The sequence below is a fragment of the Mauremys reevesii genome, linkage group 26 (genome assembly GCF_016161935.1).
Source record: "Mauremys reevesii isolate NIE-2019 linkage group 26, ASM1616193v1, whole genome shotgun sequence".
Lineage (NCBI taxonomy): Eukaryota > Metazoa > Chordata > Testudines > Geoemydidae > Mauremys > Mauremys reevesii.
In genome coordinates this window covers 11,380,995-11,406,054 of record NC_052648.1, presented here as the reverse complement: position 1 = coordinate 11,406,054, position 25,060 = coordinate 11,380,995, and the positions used below count along the sequence as shown (strand labels likewise).

Sequence of the window (25,060 nt, the reverse complement as noted above, 5' to 3'; positions counted from 1 at the left end):
ACTTGTGTCCTCATCGGAATCATTTAGTGACTGTAGCGGGGTGACCACCCGCTCCAGCCTGGAAGGGGTTAGAAAAGCCCTGTAAGAGGCTGGGGCTGGGCAAGGTAAAACCCTGGCTGAGTGGGGGAAGCGGCTGCAGCTGGGGCCACACCCCAAACTGAGCAACAGGGCCGTATAAGAAGGCCAGGGAAGCCAGGAGCAGACGTCTCTCTCTAGCTATAGAGTTAGATGGGCCTGGCTGCAGGGAGCTGGACACAGGGTACCTGAGTGAAGCAGGGCTGGGGAAAGGTTGAGGAGCTGGGGAGCTCCAGCCTGGAAAGCCCCAGGCTGCGGCCTAGCAGAAGGCCAAGGGGTACTGGGGGTTGCAGAGGGCAGCCCAGGGGTAGGCCAAGGCAGCAGGTCCAAACCCAACCCTTGCTGGTGATGAGTGGCTGATACTGCAGCCTGCCCCAGGCCGTGGGGCTAGACAATGCCTGGCAGTAGCCATATACTGAGGCAAGGTGGGGATAGAGGGTGGGGGTTTCCCTGGGGAGGGGAGACCCTGAGAGAAAGGGGTTACTGCCAGGGGGCAGCACCCCATGTAAAAGGGCACCGGGTCCAGGGAGGGACACGGGGTCCAGAGGACAGGCGGATCACTGGCCTGCAGAGGGCGCTCCAGAGCTGGAACCGAGCTAATTCCCAGGAGTCACCAGCAGGAGGCGCCGCAGGGCTGAGTCTGCACGTCTACAGTGACCAAATATTATCTTCATCATCACGCTATCGCCACCAGCCTAGCCGTACCTCCAGACCACAACAGCCTCCCGTGCGCTTCTCTAGTGACTTTCATCTGAGGATCCCAAAGCACTTTACTAACATTAACGAATTTGAGCATCACAGCTCTGAGCTAGGTCAATATTACCCCCTTCCACGGATAGGCAAATAGAAGAAGTGACTTGCTGAAGGTCACGACAGAGTGAAAAACAGAACCCAGGCGTGCCGACCCCCAGTCCCGTTCCCCGCTGCCCCGAATGGCAGGCTGCCCCAGGAAGGCAAAAGGGTAAACGTAAAAGACAGCGACTATTTATAGGCAGCACAGAATCCGCTCTGAGGCTCTTACGTTATGTACATGGACATCGGAATGATGATGCTCAGCAGGATCATGAAGCCCCAGAAGGTGAAAAAGGCCTGCTCGGCAGGGCTTGTGCCGACATACAAAGCGGACAGGTAGCTGTGCTCCGCGTGGAACCTCACGGCCCAGAATCCGGCGGCAAAGGCGAGACAGAAGGATGTAATGACCAGCATCACGAAGATCTGGGGGCAGGGGAAGAAATCCACATCTCAAGGCACTGTGCAGGATTCCACCAGGCTTTTGTCCAAGGGGGTTCCCGGGCCAAGCAGCACCGCCCAGGCGTCCGGAGAGGCAGGAGCGAGGGCCTGTCTGCATTAGCCATTTTAGTAGCAGTTTAGCTACACTGGTGTTCTCCCCGTGCAGATAATGGCTGCACGGGTGTGAAGCAGGGTAGTTACACGGGTGCAGACAGGCCCTTCTTCGGTATAACCTACGGTGTGAATTTAAACCACTAGAGTTATCCCTAGATCCTCAGCTGGTGTGTCCTGCTCACATGCCCTGGTCATACATGGCCACATTGATATCAGGAAGGAATTTCCCCCCCAGGTGGTGAGCTTGGGGGGGTTTCACCTTCCTCTGCAGCTGGGAGTGTGGATCACCTTTTGGGATCATCTGGGCATCTGTCACCTCATCAATTCCCTGCGATTGCAGGGCCTTGGGCATGGGCGGCACCTTGGTCTCCTGGTCTCGCCGTGTGACACAGCTGAGTCTCCTGAGGACTAACATGCTTCAGTCTAACTAAAGTCTCTGGGCTCAGTGCATGGGTTTCCGGGTGAAAATTAACTACGCAGGGAGCTCAGACTAGAAGATGGATGAAACCATGAATCCTGGTATAACCTTTGTGTGGACATCCTTATTCTGGGCCTTTTCTCAGGTTACTTGGGAAGGGGTTTAGAACTAAACCCAAAAGAGCCACTCTTATACCGGAATAAGAGTGTCCACACAACGGAGGTTTATACCAGTATAACTAGAGCCGGATAACTGGTAAAACGTTCCCATGTGAACAAGACCTTCGACACAGAGCCCGAGTTCTCAAGCTCTGCCCTGGTGGGGGGCCATATTTTACTTAGAGGGGAAGCTCTTTGGGGAAGAGATTGTGTCATTTTGTTCTGTGTCTGTGCAGCACCTAGCACACTGGGGCTCTGGTTCATGAATGGGCTCCTCAGTGCCACCGGAATACAAATTAATAATAAAATAATAATAATTACACATAACACAGTCAATAATAATAATATAGATACATCTCATGGGCACCTCCCTTCCTGGTTGTTATGGCTTAGACCCACCCCTGCCCATCCCTAGTCACAGAACATCCCCGCAGCCAGTGCTTATATGGCAAAGCACCAGTAGGAAAATATTGAATGCCCCTTTCGTTTCTCTCCATGCACCTGGCAAGCAGGAGGAGGAGCTAGTGCCACGTGACCATCCACAGACCCCCCCCCACCAGGGCCACAGAGCATCATGTGGGAGCCACCGACAAAGGATGGAAGAACAGAGCCAATGAGGCAGCGTAGTTAGAACAGGTGACTGAGAGTGCTGCCTTTAAATAGAGACTTCAGGGCAGACGGGATGGTCTTGTGGGGACGATGGCTCTGGGGAGCTGGGTTTTGTGTCCTGTCCCACTTGCCCCCCCCCACCCAAAAAATAAATAAAAACACCTTGAGGACAAGTCACTTCCTCGCTGTCTGTGTGGGGAAGCCTAATTTGTTCCCGTTTCTGATGTACAACGGTGCTGAACACCACAGATGGTATTATAAATAGCCGTGGAGCGTGTTGTCTCCGAGATAAACACGATACAAGCCCCGGGGGCAGCTGGTATCTAACCAGACATCCACGAGGAATATTTGCTGTTCCTAGTGTTGATGTAAATAGGCCTGATGGGTCATTTGGTTGGAAAGTTACAAACACCTGAAAGCAGGAGCTTAGAAAGCCTCGACTAGCTCATTTGTAGCTATCAACAGAGCATCATGGTCCTACCACCACGTTCACCCATCTGCCTGCTGAGCCCTCTGCAAACATACGTGGCCGCAGTTTTTCAAGACAGCAGGACAAGAATTAGCCTTTAAATTAGAATCTACGGACAGAGGACCTTTTAGTGGCTCTGAAAACGGAACATGACGATGTGCTCTCCAAGCCAGATCCTCGGCTGGTGTACACTGGCACAGCTCTACAGGGAAGCTACGGTCAATGTCCACCAGCTGAGAATCTGGCCCCTTTGACTTCAATGGAGTGAAGTCAACCTGGTCTTCTTATTTAACGTAAACTGCAGTGCTGGGGAAAGGGGCTGGTCTCTTTGCTTTCACAGTGGGTGGGCAGAGCCCACCAGGACAAGGACAGGTCTGGCCACTCAGGGGAGGGGCCATGGGGAAAGTGCCATTTTGACAGCTGCTGAGAACGAAAAGCCATGCAAGTGTCCCAGCTGCACTAACTGCTGTGTCAGAGGCACTGTCTTTAGAGGAGAGGGGAGTTCTGCCTCTGTCCTTGGTCCCTTTGCTGAAGCTGCCAGCAATCAAAGTAACGCCAGTTGCGATGCTGCCTTGAGAGACACTGACATCCAGCCACTAGGAACCGGACTGAGAAGCACCCAACTCATCTCCCCCAGCAGCTTTTAGAAGGCAATGACTGACCTGGGTCTGAACTGCCCCCCGCCCTCAAACCACCAGATAAAACGCTCCCAACACCAGTCCCACACCTGCCTTCCACTCCATGCTGACCCAGAGACAGAGCCTCACCTCTGGGGAGTGAGCGGTCAGGCAGCCGCCAGCTCAGCTGGCCAGCCCGTTTCTTGTGGAAGAGATGCACTTACTAAGATCACCAGTCTGTCCATCAAGCGGTCCAGCTTGGTTTTCTTCATCTTGATCTTCCCGCAGTTTTTCATAATTTTGGAATCCAACCCTGGACGAGACACATTTTAGAAAGGAAAATAAAAAAACCCATGGTCCTGGCAAATGTTTGGCACCCTGGCTGCATCACACCCACTTTGCTCTCCAGACTGGGGAGAAAAGTCTCACACGTGCCCCATGATGTAGGTGTCATCACACTGTGATAGGAACTCATTCCAGGGAAGCCCGTTCCACCATCCCACAGCGTGGTCTAGTGATTAGACCAGGGGCTTCCTAGGTTCCATTCCCAGCTCTGCCACTGACCTACTGTATGATCTTGAGCAATTCAATTCACCTTTGTGGCTTGGTTTCCCCATCTATAAACTGAGTATAATTATGTGTAGCCCTTTGTACAGCCATTGGAGAGCTCCTGGTGCAGGAACTCTAGAAGTGTTACTTGCACGTGAATGGCCGACCTTTGCGATTCAAGGGCTCAGTGGTTTGAGCATTGGCCTGCTAAACTCAGGGTTATGAGTTCAATCCTTGAGGGGGCCACTTTGGGATCTGTTGCAAAAATCAGTATTTGGTCCTGCTAGTGAGGGCAGGGGGCTGGACTTGATGACCTTTCGAGGTCCCTTCCAGTTCTAGGAAATAGGTATATTTCCAATAATTATTATTATTATTTTCATCCCTGCCTCCTCCTGGGGCTGGGCAGGGTGCGGGCAGGGCAGTGCGGGGGGCCGCATATGCCGCTGGCACTCACCCGCGTAGATAACGAGGCCGTAGCAAGTCTCGGTGTTGCGTATCCTGCAGCCTCGCAGCAAGATCTTCTCAGTATCCAGCGAGTACTTCTCACCCCTCCACTCCAGCGTGCCGATGAAGCTGTGCATGCGGCTGTTGGGCTCCTCGCAGGTCACTTTCCCTGGGATGCCAACAGCAAGGAGGGTCTGAATCACTCCTTGGCTTTCTGGGGAGCAACTAAAGAGAGGGGTCCCTCCTCCCACCCCTCACCCCCTTCCGCCTGATCGGGGGAGATGACACAGCTTCTGTGGAAGAAACTCAGACCAGGGAGAGACGGGGCTTGCTCAGGATTTGTCAGGGAATCGCAGGAGGCCACAGTGACCTGAGAGAGATATGCCAAGGGATGGCGGGTGGGGGGACGGACTGGGATGGCGGGAGGATGAGCGAGCCCAGCGACCTTCCTGGGAAGCAATGAAGGAGGCTCTTAGGGTCAAACATTAACCCCTTCATCCTCAGAACCCCAGCTTCGGGGTAGCTCAGCATCACCCTCCGCATTGTCTGGCTGAAGAAAGAAGAGGCAGGAGCTGGAGACACGGCTGAGGACAATCCTTGAGAACACAGACCTAGGTCCTGAGGGGAGGAAGGGAATGGCGGGAGGGCCAGGGGTTGGTTGTTTTTATCCTAATATACAATAGATCAGTCCGATTCTGATCTCAGCCACACTGGTGTAAATTCACCCCAGGGCTAAGGCCCTGGCAGAGTGGTCCTAAGGGCAGAATGCTGAAGGCGGCCACAACCTCCCCTTCCGTCTATCTGGCCTGGAATGTGTCTGGTCCCCTTCGCCGCAGCCTCTGAAAGCAACTCTGCTGGGAAGGGGACTGCAGGCCGCTTGGGGGAGCCCAAGGTAGGCAAAGCTGACTGCAGCGGGTGGTCACCCCACTCCGGCCCTGGAGGGGTGAAAGCAGCTCTGGAGAGGGCTGCAGCTGGGAAAAGGGAGGCTGATGGGAAAAGCAGCCACAGCTGTGGCCAGCTTAATCGGGGCCCAGCTGGCCCTTATAAGAGGGCTGTGGGCCAGAAGCTTGGCCGGACACTCTCTCTGGCTCTAGAGAGAGAAGGACCCGGCTGCCTGGGAGCCGAGGAGGGTATCTAGGATGGAGCAGTGCTGGGGAAGTGCAGAAGGGGGTGGGGAGCTCCAGCCTACCAAAGCCCCAGGCTGCAGGCGAGTTAAGGGCCTATGAAAGGGTCCTGGGGCTGCAGGGGGCAGCCCAGAGACAGGCAGAGGCAGCTGGTGATGAGTGATGATGATGAGTGGTTTACAAACTGCCGTCTGCCCCAGGGAGCGGGGGCTAGATGGTGACTGGCAGTAGCCACTGAGGCAAGGTGGGGATAGAGGGTTGGGGGATCCCCTGGGTGGGGAGCCCCAGATTGTGGGTTACTGTTAGGAGGCAGAACCCTGACATAAAGGGCACCATGGTCCGGGAGGGACACGGGGGCCAGCGGCAGGCGAGAGGGTGCTCCAGGCTGGAAAGAGCTCATTCCCAGGATGACCAGCGGGAGGCGCCGCACCGGTGAGTCGTCGCCCCGCCACACTGACCGGAAAGGGGTGGTGGCAAACACGGACGAGGGATGCGTTCTTTACCCAGTGCAGCCGCCCATGCTGGAATCCCCCGAGGCCAAGCCGTGACACTGCCTTGTTCCACCAGCTCCCACCCCCGGCACAAAGAGATGTGAATCTGGCCTCCTCCAGCACGATGAGCAAGAGCACTGGCACCAGCCTCCCAAGGGGGCTCTGCGTCAGTCACATGTCTGGGCTTTTGCCCTCTGCACCAGGGAGGACTCACGTGCCGGGGAGGGTTTCGTTTTGGCAGGGTAATTAAATAAATATCCCCGTTGCTCCGGGTTTCTCCTGGAGCCGGCGAGGCGAACGACACGCACCTTGTTCTTGCCGGGCACTCACCGTCAAAGGCAGCCATGCTCGCCTCGCTCACCAGCTCCTGGTGCGTGGCCAGAAGGGCCTGTCTGAACTTCAGGTTGGTTTCCCTGAAAACAAGAACGGGTCTGAAAACAATCTGAAGGAAAAGCCACAAAGCGAGGGAGGTGGCGGTCGCTCCCCTAGTGCAGCGGCTCTCGATCTTTCCAGATTACTGTACCCCCAAGATTCACCTCATTTAAAAACGACTTGCTTACAAAACCAGACACAAACGTACCAAAGCGTCACAGCGCTGAGGACTGAGAAATCGCTCACGTCCTCGTTTCTACCTTAGAATTATAAAGCCAATCAATTGGAATAGGAACGTTGTACTTGCATTCCAGTGGATAGTACATAGAGCAGTAGAAACAAGCCATTGCCTGAATGAAGTTTTATTTGTACCAACTTCACTAGTGCTTTCTATGTAGCTGTTGTAAAATTAGGCAAATATCTAGAGATGAGTTGATGTACCCCCTGGAAGAGCTCTGCCTACCCCCAGGGGTACCCACACCCCTGATTGAGAACCACTGCCCTGTTGTCCCCAAGGGTTCGAGAAACGTGGGGTGAGAGGGGTATTATTAATTATTACGATTTTTGTGCATTACGGTAGCACCTAGCAGCCCCGGTTGAGGTCAGGGCCCCATTGTGCTGGCTGTTGCTGATACATGGAGTAAGAGACCATCCCTGCCCTGAACAACTTACACTCTAAATACACCAGACAGACAGAGAGGGGGAGAGCAAGGATGGGGAACTGAGGCCCAGTGAGGTGACATGGTTTGCCCAAGGTCAGGCAGGGAGTCTGGGCAGAGCAGGAGATTTCACCCAACTCTGCAGAGTCCCAGGCCAGTGACTTAACCTCCAGAGCATCCTCTTTTGGCCCCTGTAATTATTGGGGTTATTCTGTACCCCAAACCCCTAGGTCCTAGGAGCCTGCCAGGTGCATGCACCTCAGAGGCAAGGCCTGCAGGTGCTTCAGCAGCGAGGCCTTGTGGGCGCTAGCCCCGGTGGGTCCCAGTAACCGCTCAGACACAGGGCTGATGGGCAGGTTGTCACTGGGGCTGGCAGGACGGGGGAGGTTGTAGATACCCTTGGTACAGAAGCCTACACAGTTACAGTCACATTGGGCAACAGCAGTTCCCGTTCGGGCCCCAGACAGTCCCATCGAGGGTCAGGGCTGGTCAGCCCTGGGGCCCGGGGCACCGCTCCAGTCCAGTCTCTATTCCTGCAAACAGACATTTGCAGGTTTCCAAGCCAAGCTCAGTCAGTGTCTCTCTTTGGGGCCCCTCCGCCCTGGCTCCCTGCCAGCCGTTGCTGCTCCCACACAAGTCCCACACAGGCCTGCACCCACCTGTGATGTCCGGCAGTCACAGAGGGTTCATCATAGAATCCTAGGACCGGAAGGGGCCTCGAGAGGTCGTCTAGTCCAGTCCCCTGCACTCATGGCAGGACTCAGTATTATCTAGACCATCCCTGACACGTGTTTGTCCAACCTGCTCTTAAAAATCCCCAATGACGGAGATTCCACAACCTCCCTAGGCAATTTATTCCAGTGCTTCACCACCCCGACAGTTAGGAAGTTTTTCCTAATGTCCAACCTAAACCGCCCTTGCTGCAGTTTAAGCCCATTGCTTCTTGTCCTGTCCTCAGAGGTTAAGAAGAACCATTTTTCTCCCTCCTCCTTGTAACAACCTTTTATGTACTTGAAAACGGTTATCATGTCCCCTCTCAGTCTTCTCTTCTCCAGACTGAACAAGCCCAGTTTTTTCAAGCTTCCCTCATAGCTCATGTTTTCTAGACCTTTCATCATTTTTGTTGCTCTTCTCTGGACTTTCTCCAATTTCTCCACATCTTTCCTGAGATGTGGTGCCCAGAACTGGACACAATACTCCAGTTGAGGCCTAAGCAGTGCGGAGTAGAGCGGAAGAATTACTTCTTGTGTCTAGCTTACAACACTCCTGCTAATACATGCCAGAAGGATGTTTGCTTTTTTTGCAACAGTGTTACACTGTTGATTCATATTTAGCTTGTGATCCACTATGACCCCCCAGATCCCTTTCCGCAGTTCTCCTTCCTAAGCCGTAATTTCCCATTTTGTATGTGTGCAACTGACTGTTCCTTCCTAAGTGGAGAACTTTGCATTTGTCCTATTGAATTTCATCCTATTTACTTCAGACCATTTCTCCAGTTTGTCCAGATCATTTTGAATTTTAATCCTATCCTCCAAAGCACTTGCAACCCCTCCCAGCTTTGGTATCATTCGCAAACTTTGTAAGTGTCCTCTCTATGCCATTATCTAAATCACTGATGAAGATAGTGAACAGAACGGGACCCAGAACCGATCCCTGCGGGACCCCACTCATTATGCCCTTCCAGCATGGCTGTGAACCATTGATAACTACTTTCTCGGTTTTCCAACCAGTTATGCACCCACCTTATAGTAGCTCCATCTAGGTTGTATTCCCCTAGTTTATTTATGAGAAGGTCATGCGAGACAGGATCAAAAGCCTTACTAAAGTCAAGATATACCACATCTACCGCTTCCCCCACATCCACAAGGCTTGTTACCCTGTCAAAGAAAGCTATCAGGTTGGTTTGACAGGATTTGTTCTTGACAAACCCATGCTGACTGCAGCTCTGCACATGGTTCCTGGGGCTTCTCTCCAGCCCCCTGCTGCCGTGTGGCTCCCGCTCCCCAAACCGAGCCCAGCCTGGCTCACGACCGTTCCTCTTACCCGGTCAGGGGAATGGAAATGCAAAGGGGATGGGGCTGGTAGGAAATATGGTCCCTGCTTAGCTAGGAAAATGGGGGTGTACAGAGGGGGCTGATGGGACTTGTAGTCCCCTGCTTTGCAGATGCAACACACCCCAGGTTTTGAATTTCCAGTGTCCCATTTCAGAATCCCTTGGGGCCTGGTTTTTGAAGGTGCTGAGCACCCACCGCTGCCAGGCACCCAGCACCTCTGAAACCCAGGCCCAAGGTGTCTCCAGCCAGGATCCCAAATATGGAGGCCTCAGAACGTTGGCTGTGGTGTCTCTGGTCCCCAGCCGGTGGCTGTGGTCTCCCCATGGTCTCTCCCACTCCTTACCCGTCGATATCCGCTGTCTCCACGTAGCACAGGCTGCTGGGCTCCGAGCTGGACAGCAAGAGCAGGTCGGCCTTTAAAAGCAAGCAAAAGAGAAAAGGCCTCAGAGAGACTTTACTAATGAGGCCCCCTCAACCCCGCTCCCCAGCGTACGGCCTCGGAGTGAGGGGCCCGGCCCGCCACGAGGGGCCCGACTCACCGGAACGAAGCTGTCCTTGCGCAGGCAGACGATGTCGCCGACACAGATGTCCCGCCATTTCTTCCAGCTAAAGCTGCAAGAGAAAAACAAGCCACTTAGGGGGAGACGTGCTGAGCTGACGGCCCTGGAGACCTCTCTCCACAGGGTAGCCCGGGCAGCAGCAGGGCAAGTTTCACTCCCACCTCCCCAGCCTCCACGCCTCGACCCTGACCTCCAAGATGAGAGGAGACTTCAGTCTCTGTGGCCCATCCAATCCTTAGCCACTCTGCTAAGCCTGCCAATGTGAAGACCAGCTGGGCGGGTGGTTTCGTGACATGGGACCCACCCATGCCTAGCAGGCAGGCCACCTAGCAGCCATCAATGGCAGTGACTTTTGGCCATTAGCAACCTGGGCTCAGATGGGATGTTTCAGTCCCTTCTGCACCCTTCCGCCTCCTGAGAAGAGCAACTTCAAGCCGGGGTGACACTCTGCAGCGCTCCCTTTAGGAGCCCTATGGGCCAGAAGTGGCAGAAACTCTCTGGGTGCCCTTCCAAGGAAAGGAAAACTCCTTTAGGACAGGAGGAGGTGTCGCCTGGAGCCAGGGTCCCCTGGATCCCCATCCCAGCTGGGACTGGGATGTGTTAATCCCAAGGATGGAGCAAATGAGGCCTGCCCCAGGTTGTGGGAAGGTGTGTCTCTGTGGGGCAGCCTGGGGGAGATGACACATCACAACCACTTCTCTGAGCACAGCTGCTAAATTGGGAGAACTCTATGAGCTTAGATAATGGCACAGAGCCACCACCCCACCTTCCCCCCGCTTCTTCAAACACATGGTGGAGGAGAACATGACTGAAAAGAGTGAGTTTTCTCCTGTAGCTCGCAGCTGGACATTTCTCAAGGCCCCTAACCTTTTCCCAACCAAGATTTCGCAGGGCCTGTTGTTGATCATCCAGTCGCTCCGGTGTCGGGCCTGCAAAAATAGGAGAAAAGACAAAGACAGGCCATGTCCGGCTTCCCCATTCACCAGGGCTGCAAGAGAACATCCCTGTTAGCACCAGGCTCTGTCCGGGAGTTCCAGTCTCCGGGCGAGGAGATCTGCCCTTTCCAGGTGTGATACTGGCAGGCTCTTTCCTGGGCTGCAGGCATTAGCTAAGAACTGACTCATTCATAGGCACGGCCAGTTCGCTTATGTGGTAATGTTGCTTAAAATAGGTGTTCATCCTATGAGACTGGATTTACTAGTGTTACAACTCTACTGCCTGTTTGTAAGTTGCTGCCTGCATGAATCTGATTTGCAATGCCTGTATTCCAGGCTACAAGGAAATATGTAAGTTTTGCTTTAGAACTTTGAAAATGTTGCTCTAAACTTGTGAACCCGGAGGGGAAGAGTGTTTACCTCCACCCCTACCCTGGTGGCCAGAAGAACTATCAAAATCAGATGATCCATCAAGGAACATTGCAATACAAAGGACTGGTGAATGGCTCTATCGCCCCTTGGAAAGGCAATGTCCAAGGAAACTCATCCTACGGACTGGGAGGAATAAAACAAAAACACATGAAAACTTTCCATCTCTTTGCTGTTTGAATTCTGACAGGGCCAGAGACACCAAACTGAAGCCAGAGATCCCCAGGGGTTACCCTTGGGTCCACCCTGAAAGACATTTTGAAGTGACAGATCACTGCAATTCTTAGGATTTATTGCAACTCAGTTGTGTGTCTGTCTGCTTGCTTTAGCCTGGAAACAACTCTCTTATTTATCTTGCCTAGTTAATAAACCTTTAGATAGTTTATTCCAGGATTGGCTACAGGGGTTGTCTTTGGTGTGAGATCTAGGGAACCAGTTGATCTGGGGTAAGTGACTGGTCTCCCTTGGGACTGGAAGCAACCTGAATATTGTGTGATTTTTGGTGTAAGTGACCATATATCCCCAAGTCCAGTTTCCCTGATAGGCTGGAGAGTCTAAGGCAGTGGTTCTCAACCCGCAGCCCACGCGTGGCCAAATTAGCACAGAGCTGCAGCCCAGCTATGTGCTAAAAGCTGCAGGGCCCGTGTGGTGGTGGCCAGGCTGCCTGGCCGCCCAACCCGGCAGCGTCCGCAGCCCTGGCTGCCTGTAGCCCAGCACGGCATGGCAGGGTTGAGGCTGTCAGGCTGCCCTGCCCTTCCCTGCCCCGTGTGGCAGGGTCCGGGCTTCCGGGGCTGCCCTGCCCTGCAGGGCGGGATCTGGGCCGCTGAGCCTGTGCTGCCTTGCCACGCAGCGGGGTCCGCTCCTGGCCCCACCCTGTGGAGGGGTCTCTGGGCAGGGGCTTGGCGCTGGGCATAGGGGTCTGTAGGGGGCAGGGTTTGGGGGGCCGTGCTGTGGTTCTCCACCTGCGGCCCAAGGAATACATTGTGCGTCAGATATGCGGCCCACAATGATAAATAGGTTGAGACGCACTGGTCTAAAGGAACTGCCCGTGACTCCATGCGCAGACTGTGATAGTGATCCAGGAGTTCACACTTGGTTCTGGGTGGGTAAAATCTAACTATAGGGGTGCCTGGCCTGATGTCGGCACACACGGGCGCGACACAAGGCATGCCCAGTGGGTCTGAACGTGGGGAGTAGAGGGGCGGTCAATATGTCTGTGGATCTAAGAGGAAGCATGTCCATTGGCTGGGACCCCAAAGAGCGGGGAGGGGAGTGGGTCAGTCATGGAGAGGCCAGACCAGGGGAAGGGGCCAGTTACTCATCCCCGCTCCAAAGGGAGGATGGTAGATATCCACAGCCCCTTGCCTCCATGAAGGCATTGTGGATACATGCCGGGTGCTGAGGCCTAAAGATACAGAGAGTGCCAGGCTGCTTTTCAGCTCAGTCCCGGGCTCTCTGGGAAGCCACACCATGCACCGGGCCCCTTCGTGGCTTTCCAGCCCTGTGAACTGACGGGGTACTCACAATGTCATCAATCAGGTCCCGTAGGCCTCTGAGGAGGAGGAGGCAGCTCAGGGGTAGCAGCAGGGTGAACCAAGGCAGGGTGGAGATTTCAGGAATGGTCTGAAATGGGAGGCGAGAGAGCAGAGGAGCATCACATTACTAGGGGAAGGTGGGGGACCAGACACAGCCTTGACCCCCCACCCTGAAGCACTGACCATTTCTTGCGGGTTGGAAGAGTTGGGGTAACTTCTTTCTACGGGAGCATCTGAATTTTCTGGTAATCAAACCAACAGCTCTGTCCCCAGGCAGAAATTCCTCCAGTTTAACTTCAATCTCTTTTTAAACACCAGCACAGAGGCTCTTATTTTGGTTTACGAGCAGCTTATTTCAGTTTAGCTTAAAGATCTTCCTAATCAACTCAAGCTAAACCAAACTAAGGACTTGTCTCCGCGGAGTGTGACGCTGGTAAGTGGCGACTGCCAGCTCTGGCCAAGGCCTAGGCATCAGCTGAGAACTGACAAACTCACACCTGCAAGCCAGGCCAGTTCATTTGCATGTTAGTAAAGTTCAAAGTAAATGTGAAATGTATAAAAATGTGTTTAGTGTTTAAACTCCATGAAGAACTGGTGAGATGTCGCAGGCATTGTTTTCCCTTATCTGTCCCCTGTTACAATGTGAGAGCAAGCATCTGCATTGCATATACCCCAGTAATTAAATAGCTCATCAAACAGAGAGGAGCCTTATGTAATGCAAATGAAGAACTTTAACAGGAGAGTGTTAATTCCTGCACACTGAAAGCGAGTGGTCATTATGTGTCCGATCAAAGTCTCTAAGTACATTCCTCTTTTCCTGCCATGAAGAAAGAACCCACGTGGGGACTGTCCTGACCGCCTGGTTTCTGCGAGAAGCTATAAATATGGACCCAAGGAAAAATTCTTCATCTCCTGGCTGTGTGGATTCTAACAGGGCAGAAAACTGAATAAGGAGGCAGAGATCCCCCGAGTTATTCTGGGTTGCCCTGAAAGAGTTTAGGGAAACTGGAAGAACACTGCGCCTCTGCTCGCTTTTGCAATTATAGTGTGTGACTCACCTGTACACATATATTTTACCTGCTTTAATCTCTCATTTCTTTTCCTTAGCTAATAAACCTTTAGTCAGTTTACTATAGGATTGTCTTTGGTGTGAGATCTGGGATGCAAATCGCCCTAGCTGAGTGTTGGTCTCTTGGGACCGGGTGTGACTGGATTAGTTTGTAATTGTTGGTGTCAGTGACCATTTATCACATCGTCCAGCTTGCCTGGGTGGCAAGACAGACTGAAGCGTCTACGGGGCCTGTCTGCGACTCCGTTATAAGAATATTGTAGTACTTTGGGAGTTCACATTTGGTACGGGGTTGGTGAAATCTAATTACAGAACATCTGACCCGTCTGGGGTGCCAGCCCTGCTTTTTGACAGTCTGCTCGAAGGTCGGCCCTCACGCTTGTGGGCCACTCCAGACAGGGTGACATGGGGAAATGGACCAGAACAGTTATTGCAGAACAAAATAGTCCACAATAGCTAGAACAGCTATTGCAGAACAGCCGCTACAGAATAAGCTATTCTGGTCAATATCCCCCCGTCGATACGTTAAACCAAAGCTGGGTTAAACCAAAATAAGAGCTTGCCTAAACAACCTCAATAACGGTATATTCTCCTAGCTTTATGTCAATTCAGCCAGTTATTTCAAAATGGAATACTCCTGGGGCGAAACGAGAGAGCCCCCACGCAGCCTGACACTGAAATAACTAAGGGGATGAATTAAAACCCATATGGTTATCTTGGTTCCCATGTGGCCAATCCCTAAGAGCATCTGCATGGCCTTTTGCGCCAGTTTAGCTAAATCAGTTTAAAATCTGGTACAGCTCTGCGTGCAGACAAGGCCAAAGAGAAGCAGCTTTGATCTAACGACTTTCAAGGGAGTTGGCTCCTAACTCGCATAGGAACATTTGACAATCCCATCCTTAGTGATTAAAGGACTGGAAGCCAGGACTCCTGGGTTCTGTGCCCAGCAGCTTGCTGTGTGACCTTGGGTGAGTCGCTCCATCACAGTCTCTGCAGCTAATATCCTTCATGGGGGCAGTGTGAGGACTGGAGGGTATTTTGTGATCCTTGCATGAAAGCTGCTAGAGAAACACGGTCTCCTTAAATTATCCAATGGATCATCCAAAATCCCCATAAAACTGAGAGAGAGGGAGACTGCTCCAGCCCGAACGGAGGCCGAGAGAGGTGAAGGGACTCGCCCCAGATCACACAGCGATTCTGTAGCAGAGTTGGGGTTAGAACTCAGAAGTCCTAACTCACAGTCCCGCGCTCCAAGCACTAGACACAGCTCCATCTTTAGACAGTGTCTCTCTCCCCTCTGTGCCCATCTCAGGGCACTGGCTTGGCAGGCCCAGCAGTCTCCCCCCGACCTCCAGCGAGATCTCACCTGTAAGAGGATGACGAAGAGGAAGTAGAGGTTGGCCAGACGATGGAACTGCTCATAGAGGTTGAGCGGCAAGAAGGTCAGGGCATTGTATTTGGCTGTCTTGATGGCGTTATCCTGGAAGGAGCATTTTAAAGACTGACATGGCTGGGCTTTCTCAGGACACAGCAAGAGCTGGGCCGAGCAGGGCTTCCTGCCAGCCACTGGGATCTCATGGGGCACAGGCATCCCCTTCTTCCTAGGTTAAACTCCAGATTCACTCTGCAGCGTGGCTGCTGGGCCTAGAAAGTGCCAGGGATCTACACCGAGGGAGGGGGAATACGGTGGAAGCAGAGTTCCTTCCCCCCACACCCACTCCTCCGCCTCAGGCTCAGCAACCCTGGGTCATTTTTTACGCCAATACAAAGCACTAACAGGTCAGAGTGGAAGCATCCAAGCCCCGCTTTGTGCCCAGTGAATGACTGCCCAAGGTGCAGGGCAACTGAGAATCAGGCCCTTACTCTTCGTGGCCCAGTTCCTCACATGTATTTAGGTGCCTAACTCCCTTTGAAATCAATGGAAGTCAGGGGCCTAAATACCTTTGAGCATCTGGGCCTATCAGCTCATCTCCCAGGCTTACTCCGGGTGGGTCCAGCCAGCTGGCAGTGTGGCTGACACCCGGGTTTGAGCCAGGGGTCTCCAGAGCTAAAGGCAGGCAGCAGACTCGTATCCTCAGTGGATCGGGCAGAGCGGGGAACATGGAACACAGTCTGTGGGTTACACACCCCATCCTACCCTTTCTTATCCCCTCTCTCGCATGCAGGCTTTTCCATTTGACCTCTGCCACCAGGTCCCACGGTAACACATCCTACCCAGTCACTGCAAAACTCACACGCCTCTGAAGAAGCAGGACGAGAACCCTGCTCCAAACCCTCTCCAGTGGCTTCTACCACTCAAGCTAAGGGAGCCTTCCGTTAGCAGGGAGCATTATCCGGTCCCTTACGCTCTCTACGGACCAGCCACTACAGACCACGCGGCTCCCTCAAGCACACAAAGCCACGACTCCCTTCTAGGAGAAATCTCAATGGCCCGACACGCTGCTCTGGACCGTGACTGGCGAACACTGCAGCAATAGTACAAGGCACTCGCAGAAAAGGCGCCTCCAGTCAGCCGCTCTGGAGATCTGTCTGCTCGAGCCCTGCCCACGGCCAAGGGGCTTGCACTGCCAGCTGGGAAATCAGCAGAGACACTAGTGGCCATAAAATAAGCACAGGCTTGAAGCAAGGTGACTCACCTCATATTTTTTCCTCGTCAGGCAGAAGGCAGCTCTCTTCTTGAACTGCTTGTGATAGGCTCGGTCATTGGCCTTCACCTCCCAGGTGAAATCTGGAAAAGCAGCCAAACGCTGAGCCATTAGCCATCTCTGGGCAACAGTCTCTGGCCCGTGGGGAAATGAGGCAGAACCAGGACAGATGACAGCACCATAAGGCCCGCAAGGAGCTTCGGGTACTGCTTGCTGCTGGCATGATTGGAGGAGGACCTTGGGACCCACTGGGATTGGGATCCCACAGGCCTGATTAGAAGTGGCCTTTGGGGCAACTGGAGCAGAGCGAGAGTCCATTCCAGCGAGACCCAGCTCCAGCCCCGGTTTTTTTCTTTGCTCCTCACTAAGCACTAGATTGTGCCCAGCCCGGTGTAGAGCCTGCCAGGGGACAGAGAGCACCGGAAGCCTTCCCTTGCCACTCACGCCTGCTCCGGAGCCTGTTGCAAGCTCGGCTCTTGGATTTCTGGTGCCTGAGGACTGAGGGAAACCAGCACTTACATTGGGGCTGGAGTCCACTGGGGAAAATCAAGCCAAGCAGAGCTGGCATGGGCTGGGCAGTCCAAGGGGTCAGGAAGGGCCCGTCTCAGTCGTTTTCCCTCAGGAACAATCCCGGGGCAAAGATGGTGATTTAACGGCACAACCAAACCCTTGGTGAATGAACAGTCCCCCAGCCAAAATCATTTAAATAGATCCTATGATCTCTCTTTTTAGTGCCAGGGTCTAAAGCTGGGACATTCTTAGTCAAGGTTCTTAACTCCCCACTTACTATGGCTCCCTACACGCCATTCCCCATCCGCTCTCCCAATACCAAACAACCCAGCCGTGCCATCTTGCACTGACCTAACTGCTTCTTACTCCCATTCAGGTAACTCTCGAGTGACTCCTGGTGGGTCATGCTGCCAGAATCTAGAAAGCAAAGGAACCAAACATCTTTACGATAATGAACAATAATCGTTGCAAGGTTTTATAGTTCTACAGCTCTTTTCCTTTCGTGGGATGGCAATACACTGTAACCGTGCTGCCCTGGTTCTTTAAGCTCTCTGGGGCTGATATCCCAGAATGCAATACCATGCCACAGTGGAGTAATTTCCTCCTGACCCAAGACGGTGATGAGCTTCTGCCCTGAAGCCTCATATTGGCTAGATTTTATTACCCCAGCAGGTGTAAATACACGTTATCCATCCTGACATCCAATTCTCCTTAATTAACTCCTTGTCTCAGTTTATATTCCACAGCAGGCTGATTATGTGCTGCATAAAAAAAGTATTTTCTTTCCATCTGTTTTAAAGGCGGTATCTTTTCATTGCAATGAGGGCCAGCAATCCCATTTGTTACGCTACATTCTTCCATCACATTTCCTATTAATCTCCTTTTTGCACAAAACAGTCACAGTGCCAAACGCTCTGCTGGCTTAAGTTAATGTCAGTCCAGATGAGTTGAAACCACTTGTGGAAGGACTAAATCTAGTTCCTCAGCTTTAATTTCTCTCACTCTGGCCTCGAGTCATGTTCACTGCCTTGCCACCTAGATGCGGCATTCAGAACTGGCTCGAAACCTACTTCCGAACTTCTCCAGAGTTCATGATCTCTCCTCTGGATCAAATATCTGCATGCGGCACTCTTTAGGTCCTGAAGCAATGTACTGACCTTGTGCAGGAGTAAATGAGTGACCTAGCTGGCCTGTAGGAATCAAATGGGTCCTGCTAGTAGCATCAATTACAGGAAGTCTAGGTTAGCTTAAGTAGTAAAGGCCTGTATGTTTAGAGCAAAGGTCCCAGGGCTCTAGCAATGACTCCTCAAGTGCACATGCAGATTATTCTGGAAGAAGCTGACCTTCACTGCTCCAAGTGACGTCCTTGGGATACCCTAAAATTCCACCCAGTTACCCCTGCATTGAGCCCAATAATTTGGATTTGATCAAACATCTCTTCCAGAAAGGCAGCCAGTCTGGATCTGAAGACATTGGGAGATGCAGAGTCCATCACTTCCCTTGGGAGTTCGTTCCAGTGGTTAATCATAGCTTTGCAGCTCATGGATTCATTAACGGCTATTCAGACTTTGCAGGGACAGCACTCCCACTCAAATCAGAGTGGCCAATGTCTAAAGAAGAGCTCCAGAATCTGGCCCAACGTTGAGGTGGTTTTCTCTGGGATGAGGTGACCAAACCTGTATTTAAGACGAAGCCAGCACTAACAGTTGACACAGCAGCAGCAGCATGGATTATCTTCGAGCCCCACCTTAGTCCAGCCCCAGCTGCTCAGAACAACTCCTAGCTATTTCCCTGCTCAAGAGGTTGCAAGAAATCGTTTGGGGCCATCATCGTGTAGGAGAAACTCTGTCCCCTCCTGCGATCCCAACCATGCGTCTCATGCCCAAAGAGCAAACACCTCTGTCAATTACAAGATTGGCTTTATGCCCAGTAATCCGAAGACCTTCCGCACAGGTATGTTTGTGGGCTGTTTGTGAAATGCTTTTGTGATCTTTAGATGAAAGGAACCAGAGAGGCGTGAAGCGTTAATTATCTCATTAGTTAATAATCCCACACGGAGGTCTGCCCTGCCATTATTTTGATCCCTTCCCTTTGATCGCCTCCCTTTTTTCCTTTTTCTCTCTTCTTTCCCTGCAGTGTCTCCTTCTCTCACGCGCTCCCTTTTTCCTCTTCCCGTCACTCTGATTACAGCCCAGTGCAATTTAGTTTGATGCTAAGTTTGCCCCTGAACACATGAGCACAAACCACTTTAGGGAGACACTCACAACACCCCCGAGGAAGGGCAACATCTGACAACCCCAAACCCAAACTCGCCTGCCTGGAGCTTTGGGAGCCATCAGCTCTCTGTAGTGCAGCTCCAGTTCGTGCGTGGCTGCTCAATCCGGACCAAGGGCTGCTGTACGTACAGCACCAAACTAAGTGAATCTGGTTTAGTTCATATCTTTTGTTACCAAAATAGGACACTTTTGCTCCAGAATGAGCATCCACACACAGCCTTTCCCCCAAATCCCAAAGGTGTGAATTAACACCCCAAGGTAGGGGATCCCTGTGCAGAGACGCAGGACAGCACAGGTTAGGCGCTACAAAGCCAGAGAGAACCACAAGGCTTGTCTGTGTCCAGCAGCCTTAATAAAGAATTCCCCTGCCTCATCTCTACAGCTGTCAGATCTGAGCTTCTGCACCCGAGTCCCAGTGGTCGTCCTAGTGACCCACACAAGCAGGAGATGCCCCGTGGCTCCTCCTCCTCTCTGCGTCAGCTGAGGGTGCGGCAGGAGGCATGCTGCCCTGCTAAGGCTGGGGCAGTGGCAGAGCCTACGTTCCCCAGCGGGGAGCCCCTGAGGAGGGGGAGAATTGCTCCTGCCCCAGCCCCTCCCACTCCTGACACTGACTAGGGCAAAAATCTCACCGACAGAGACAGCACGTCTTTTTTTAAAAATGGGTTTCTCCACAAATAAACTAACCCCAGAGAGGATCTGAGCCTACATTTCACTGACTTCAGCTGGAATTCATAAGGCAGGCCATGCGGTTCCTGCTTTGGGCATAACTTCAGAAGGGGCCTCTTGTGCTCACAGAAAGTTCTAATATACAGCATCTTCCTGATGCACGTGGCATTTCTGAGCCCCATTGTATCAGTGAATAACTTTTGTGTTGTTATTTCTGCTTGGATTGCTCAGCAGCTCAGAAATACCGATGTTCCCAGCGGCTGCCAAAAAAATCCCCCAAACAAACAGCACAGCGAATTAAGCACCTGCAGCTGGCAGGATTTGAGGCACATACTTGAAATGAAAGCTGGGTGTTTGTGCGTGTGTATGTATATGCATCGGGATTAACTGTCACCTAAGACGGGCGCAACACAAATCTTGCTGCTGGGAAAAAGAAACCTGAGTCGAAAACCAAAAAAAAAGTGGGGGCAGGGGAGAAAGAACAAAGCTCAAAGGATCCATGAAATATTTCCACAGAAAAAAATACACAGCAAGTTTGGTTCCAAGAAAACTCTCAGCCCTCCATAAATATCATTAATCACCCAGGTAATTACAAATAAAAATTACAAGCCAGGGACCCTTGCATAATCCAGCTCCTCTTGAGACTCAGCTCTCACTTCTCACAATCGAGGAAGAAGGCTTTATTGATTTAAAAAACAACCTGATTTAGAGGAAAAGAGAAGGATGCTATAAAGAACAAAAATATGTATAAAAAAGTAGAAAAAATAGGAAGCAGATAATAATGAATATAAATCAGAAGCTAGGAATTGTAGAAAATTGATAAGGGAAGCAAAAGGGACACAAGGAGACATCTATGGCCAGTGAGTTAAGGACAACAAGAAAGCGCTTATTAAGTATATTTGGAACAAAAAGAATCCTAACAATAGTATTGGTCTATTATTAGATGGAAATGGTAGAATTATCAAAAATAATGCAGAAAAAGATGTATTCAATGAATATGGGAAATATATTACATAATGAAACTCTTTCCATTTAACTCGTAACCCCAGAGGATGTTAAGCAGCAGCTATTAAAGTCAGACATTTTAAAATCAGCAGGTCTGGATAATTTGCATCCAACAGTTTTTAAAACAGCTGACTGAGGAGCTTGCTAGACCATTAATGTTGATTTTCAATAAGTCTTAGAACACCAAAGAAGTTCCACATCACTGAAAGAAAGCTAATATTGTGTCAATATTTACAAAGGGTAAAAGGGATGTCCCAGGTAATGTTTAGCCTGTCACTCTGACATCGATCCTGGGCCAGATAATGGAGAGGCTAATATGGGACTTCATAGAATCATAGAATTCAAGATCAGAAGGGACCATTATGATCATCTAGTCTGACCTCCTGCAAGATGCAGGCCACATAAGCCGATCCACCCACTCCTTAAGCAAGCGACCCCTGCCCCATGCTTCGGAGGAAGGCGAAAAACCTCCAGGGCCACTGCCAATCTACCCTGGAGGAAAATTCCTTCCCGACCCCAAATATGGCGGTCAGCTGAACCCCGAGCATGCGGGCAAGACTTGATTAATAATGAATAAAAAGAGGGTACTATGATTAATGCCAGTCAACATGGGTTTATGGAAAATAAAGCATGTCAAATTAACTTGATATTTTGAACAGTATTGCAAATTTGGATGATAAAGGTAATAGTGTTGATGTAATAGACTTAGACTTCTGTAAAGCATTTGACCCAGTATCACATGGTCTTTTGAACAACTACACACCACAACTACACACCACACAACAAAACCACCAACCCAGAAACCAAACCCTGCTACAAACCCCAGTGCCAACTCTGTCCACATATCTATTCAAGAGACACCATCACAGGACCTAACCACATCAGCCACACCATCCGGGGATCGTTCACCTGCAAATCTACCAATGTGATATATGCCATCGTGTGCCAGCAATGCTCCTCTGCCATGTACATTGGCCAAACCAGACAGTCTCTATGCAAAAAAATAAATGAACACAAATCTGATATCAGGAATCATAACATTTAAAAACCAGTAGGAGAACACTTCAACCTGCCTGGTCATTCAATAACAGACCTCAAAGTGGCAATTCTTCAATGAAAAAACTTCAAAAACAGACTCCAACGTGAAGCTGAAAAACTGGAATTAATTTGCAAACTAGATACCATCAGATTAGGCCTGAATAAAGCCTGGGAGTGGTTGGGTCATTACAAAACCTAAACTTAATTTCCCCCATACTAATTTCTCCCTACTGTTACTCACACCTTCTTGTCAACTGTCTGTAATGGGCCACTCTCTTACCACTTCAAAAGTTATTTTTTCTGCCTTGGAATCCTGCTGTTAATTGATTTATCTCGTTAGACTGACCTCCCACTTGGCAAAGCATCCCCCATCCTTTCATGTATTTATACCTGCTCCTGTATTTTGTACTTCATACATCTGATGAAGTGGGTTCTAGCCCACGAAAGCTTATGCCCAAATAAATTTGTTAGTTTCTAAGGGGCCACAAGGACTCCTTGGTTTTTATTGCTGATGCAGACTAACACGGCTACTAACAGTGAGAGTAATTAACCACTGGAACAACTTACCAAGAGTTATGGAGGATTCTCCATCACTGACAATTTTGAAATCAAGACTGGGCGTTTTTCTAAAAGAAAATCTGCTCTAGGGATTATTTTAGGAAGTTCCCCGGCCCATGTTACACAGGAGGTCAGACTAAATCATCTAAATGGTCCTCTCTGGCCTTGGCCTCTATGAATGTCCTCCAGCTCCCCTTTATGCTCTTCCCAATCCTCTTGCTTTCCTGGTTCCACTTCTTTTCCCGTTTCTGCTTCTTGTCATGCTGCCCCCTCTGCCTGGCACAGTCTCCCTGTCTTCATCCGCCAAGTGTCCGCCTCTCTCCTCCTTGGAGTCCTTCTTTAAACTCCACCTCAGCACTTTCTACCTCCTTATGCTCATCAAGAACTGCCTGCACCCTTTCCCCCCACAGTTGCTGACCCACGTTTCATCAGAGTGTCAGCTCTTTGGGACAGAGCAAACTCCTCTCTCTAGGGGTGTAAGACCTGGTGTGAACTGGCGGGTCCAGCTTTTGTGCAGCGAACCACTTACGAATGCCTGCTCATTTGCCGTTGGCCCTGCAGCTATCATCAGCAGAGCCAGCATCTGTCAATGCCATCAAGGCAAACAATGGTGCCAACTTATGCGGCATTAACAGGATTGTTTTGAAAGTTCTGACCAGCTACACCTGTGCAAACCCATTGACATCAATGGCTGTATCACTCACCCCAAATCAGGAGATTATCATAAAAAAATGGTAAGACTTTGGTTTCTTAGCCTTAGGTTACCCTTGGGTCACGTTTCCAAGTTTTTCTCTGCATCCAGGGGGGGTAGAAACTATTTTTTTTTGTAATGAAAACCAAGATTCTCGTTTATTCCCAGGACTCCAGAAGCCAGGGCTTTCAGAAAATCACAAGACTCTCAATAAACTCACAAGAGTCAGCAACACCACAATGAAGCTGTACAGGGATCACTGAGAGTAGAATTTGGCCAGCAGAGTCTTTACCCCAGCATGACTCCCAGGGTGCATCTACATTACAAAAATGAATACCCATATTATAGCAGTAAGGGGTGTGGTGCAGCAGCCCACGTACTTAGCTCTTAATGCAGACAGGGCTCAAACATGTTTACCACCACCTCAGGAAACCCGATCAGAACAACAACGAAAACGCCTGAGTTCTTATCCCATTCTGCCCCTAAAACTAACGCCAGTGGTGGCAGCGAGAGCGTGATTCATCCACTATTTTTTCTAGGGCACACAAGGCCTCAGAGTCCAGGGCTTGCAGGGCCAGCTGCTAAATGGATCATGTTTGCTATGGATAAACACAAAGCCCAGCACGCTGGAGTCGCAGAGTGGAAACTGCACAAGACACAGGCAGGAACACAAAGTAAAACAACGCTGAACATAATGGGGCGCACAGGAAGCCCCGATCCTGCAACAGTGAGACACTGCTGTGAGAGCAACCCACCCCCAATTTGCATGTGATTATTTCAGGGTGAAAATCCAGCCTTAAAGGCACACACAAAAAATCAGTCCTCTCCTCTGGCTTCCACTTACCCTCCCCTAACCCCTGGAGTAGGGGTGATGCCAGCCCACTGCCCTCCCCCATCAAGATCCCTCCCAGATCTCTTTCAGTCTCTGCCCCCAACATGCTCCAGTCTCCAACATCTTCCCTCCCTGTCCCCTCCTTCTCTCATCCTTCGCTTTCTTCCTCAATGCCTTTGGCCCCATAACCTCGCTTCCTGCCCCCTCATAGTCTCCAAGTCTCCCCTCCCCCTACCTCTCTCTCGCCCCCATTTCTCAGCCTTCTGTCTCCTTCCCTTCCCCCTACATTCCCTTCCCTCTGCAGCCTCCCGCTTCCTCAGACCCCTGACCGGCCTCCCTGTATTAATTTGCCCCCCGTCTCCCTCCCTGTACACCCCACCATTCCACTGCCCCCCATATCCCACTGCCCCCACTTCCCCTCTCTACCAGCACACATCTCTGCCCTGACACCTTCCCCTGCCCCACTTCCCCCCACAGACACATTTCCCTTTCCATCCTCCCCTGACCCCTCCCTGCCGCCTCCCTGGGACACACATGGTGAAGGAGGAGCAGCCATCTTCCTTGAGGGCAGCCTGGCTTCAAACAGTAGGCAGTGGCAGCCATCTTCAGTCAGGGCAGCCTCACTGCCCCCTGCCAGGGGGCTGATGGTGGCCATCTTGCTGGTGGGCAGCCTGTGAGCTTCACCTTCTATTGAGAACAATGGGGAGGCCTGCAGCCATTTTTAGTAAGGGCAAAACTCATGTGGCAAGTCCCCAGGGTTTCCCCGGCCAAGCCCATGTCGTGAACCTGCGGGCTCATTGCTGGGTACCTTGCCCCTGCCCAAAGGAGCTGGAGGGAAATGGCCCAGATGGTGCAGGACCCCACAATCCCCAGGAAAGGGAAGGACTCCCTGAGACCCAGGGGAGCAGGCCGGGGAGAGAACCCGAGC

General features: G+C 51.5%; 1 protein-coding gene across 1 annotated transcript in view; it reads right to left on the bottom strand.

Annotated features, from left to right (window-relative positions):
* The window catches only part of ATP8B3 (ATPase phospholipid transporting 8B3), a 46,025-nt gene extending 21,244 nt beyond the window's left edge, over positions 1–24,781 (bottom strand). The window contains exons 1-12 of the mRNA XM_039515787.1: positions 24,667–24,781; positions 17,418–17,483; positions 16,548–16,639; positions 15,278–15,391; positions 12,832–12,930; positions 10,811–10,872; positions 9,923–9,995; positions 9,727–9,797; positions 6,629–6,711; positions 4,694–4,852; positions 3,915–4,003; positions 1,097–1,290 (exon numbers count right to left, since the gene is read on the bottom strand). Coding sequence (XP_039371721.1) covers positions 1,097–1,290; positions 3,915–4,003; positions 4,694–4,852; positions 6,629–6,711; positions 9,727–9,797; positions 9,923–9,995; positions 10,811–10,872; positions 12,832–12,930; positions 15,278–15,391; positions 16,548–16,639; positions 17,418–17,483; positions 24,667–24,688 — 1,124 coding nt within the window. The 5' untranslated portion in view covers positions 24,689–24,781. The remainder of the gene's footprint in view (positions 1–1,096; positions 1,291–3,914; positions 4,004–4,693; positions 4,853–6,628; positions 6,712–9,726; positions 9,798–9,922; positions 9,996–10,810; positions 10,873–12,831; positions 12,931–15,277; positions 15,392–16,547; positions 16,640–17,417; positions 17,484–24,666) is intronic.
* Between the last annotated feature and the right edge of the window lie 279 nt (positions 24,782–25,060).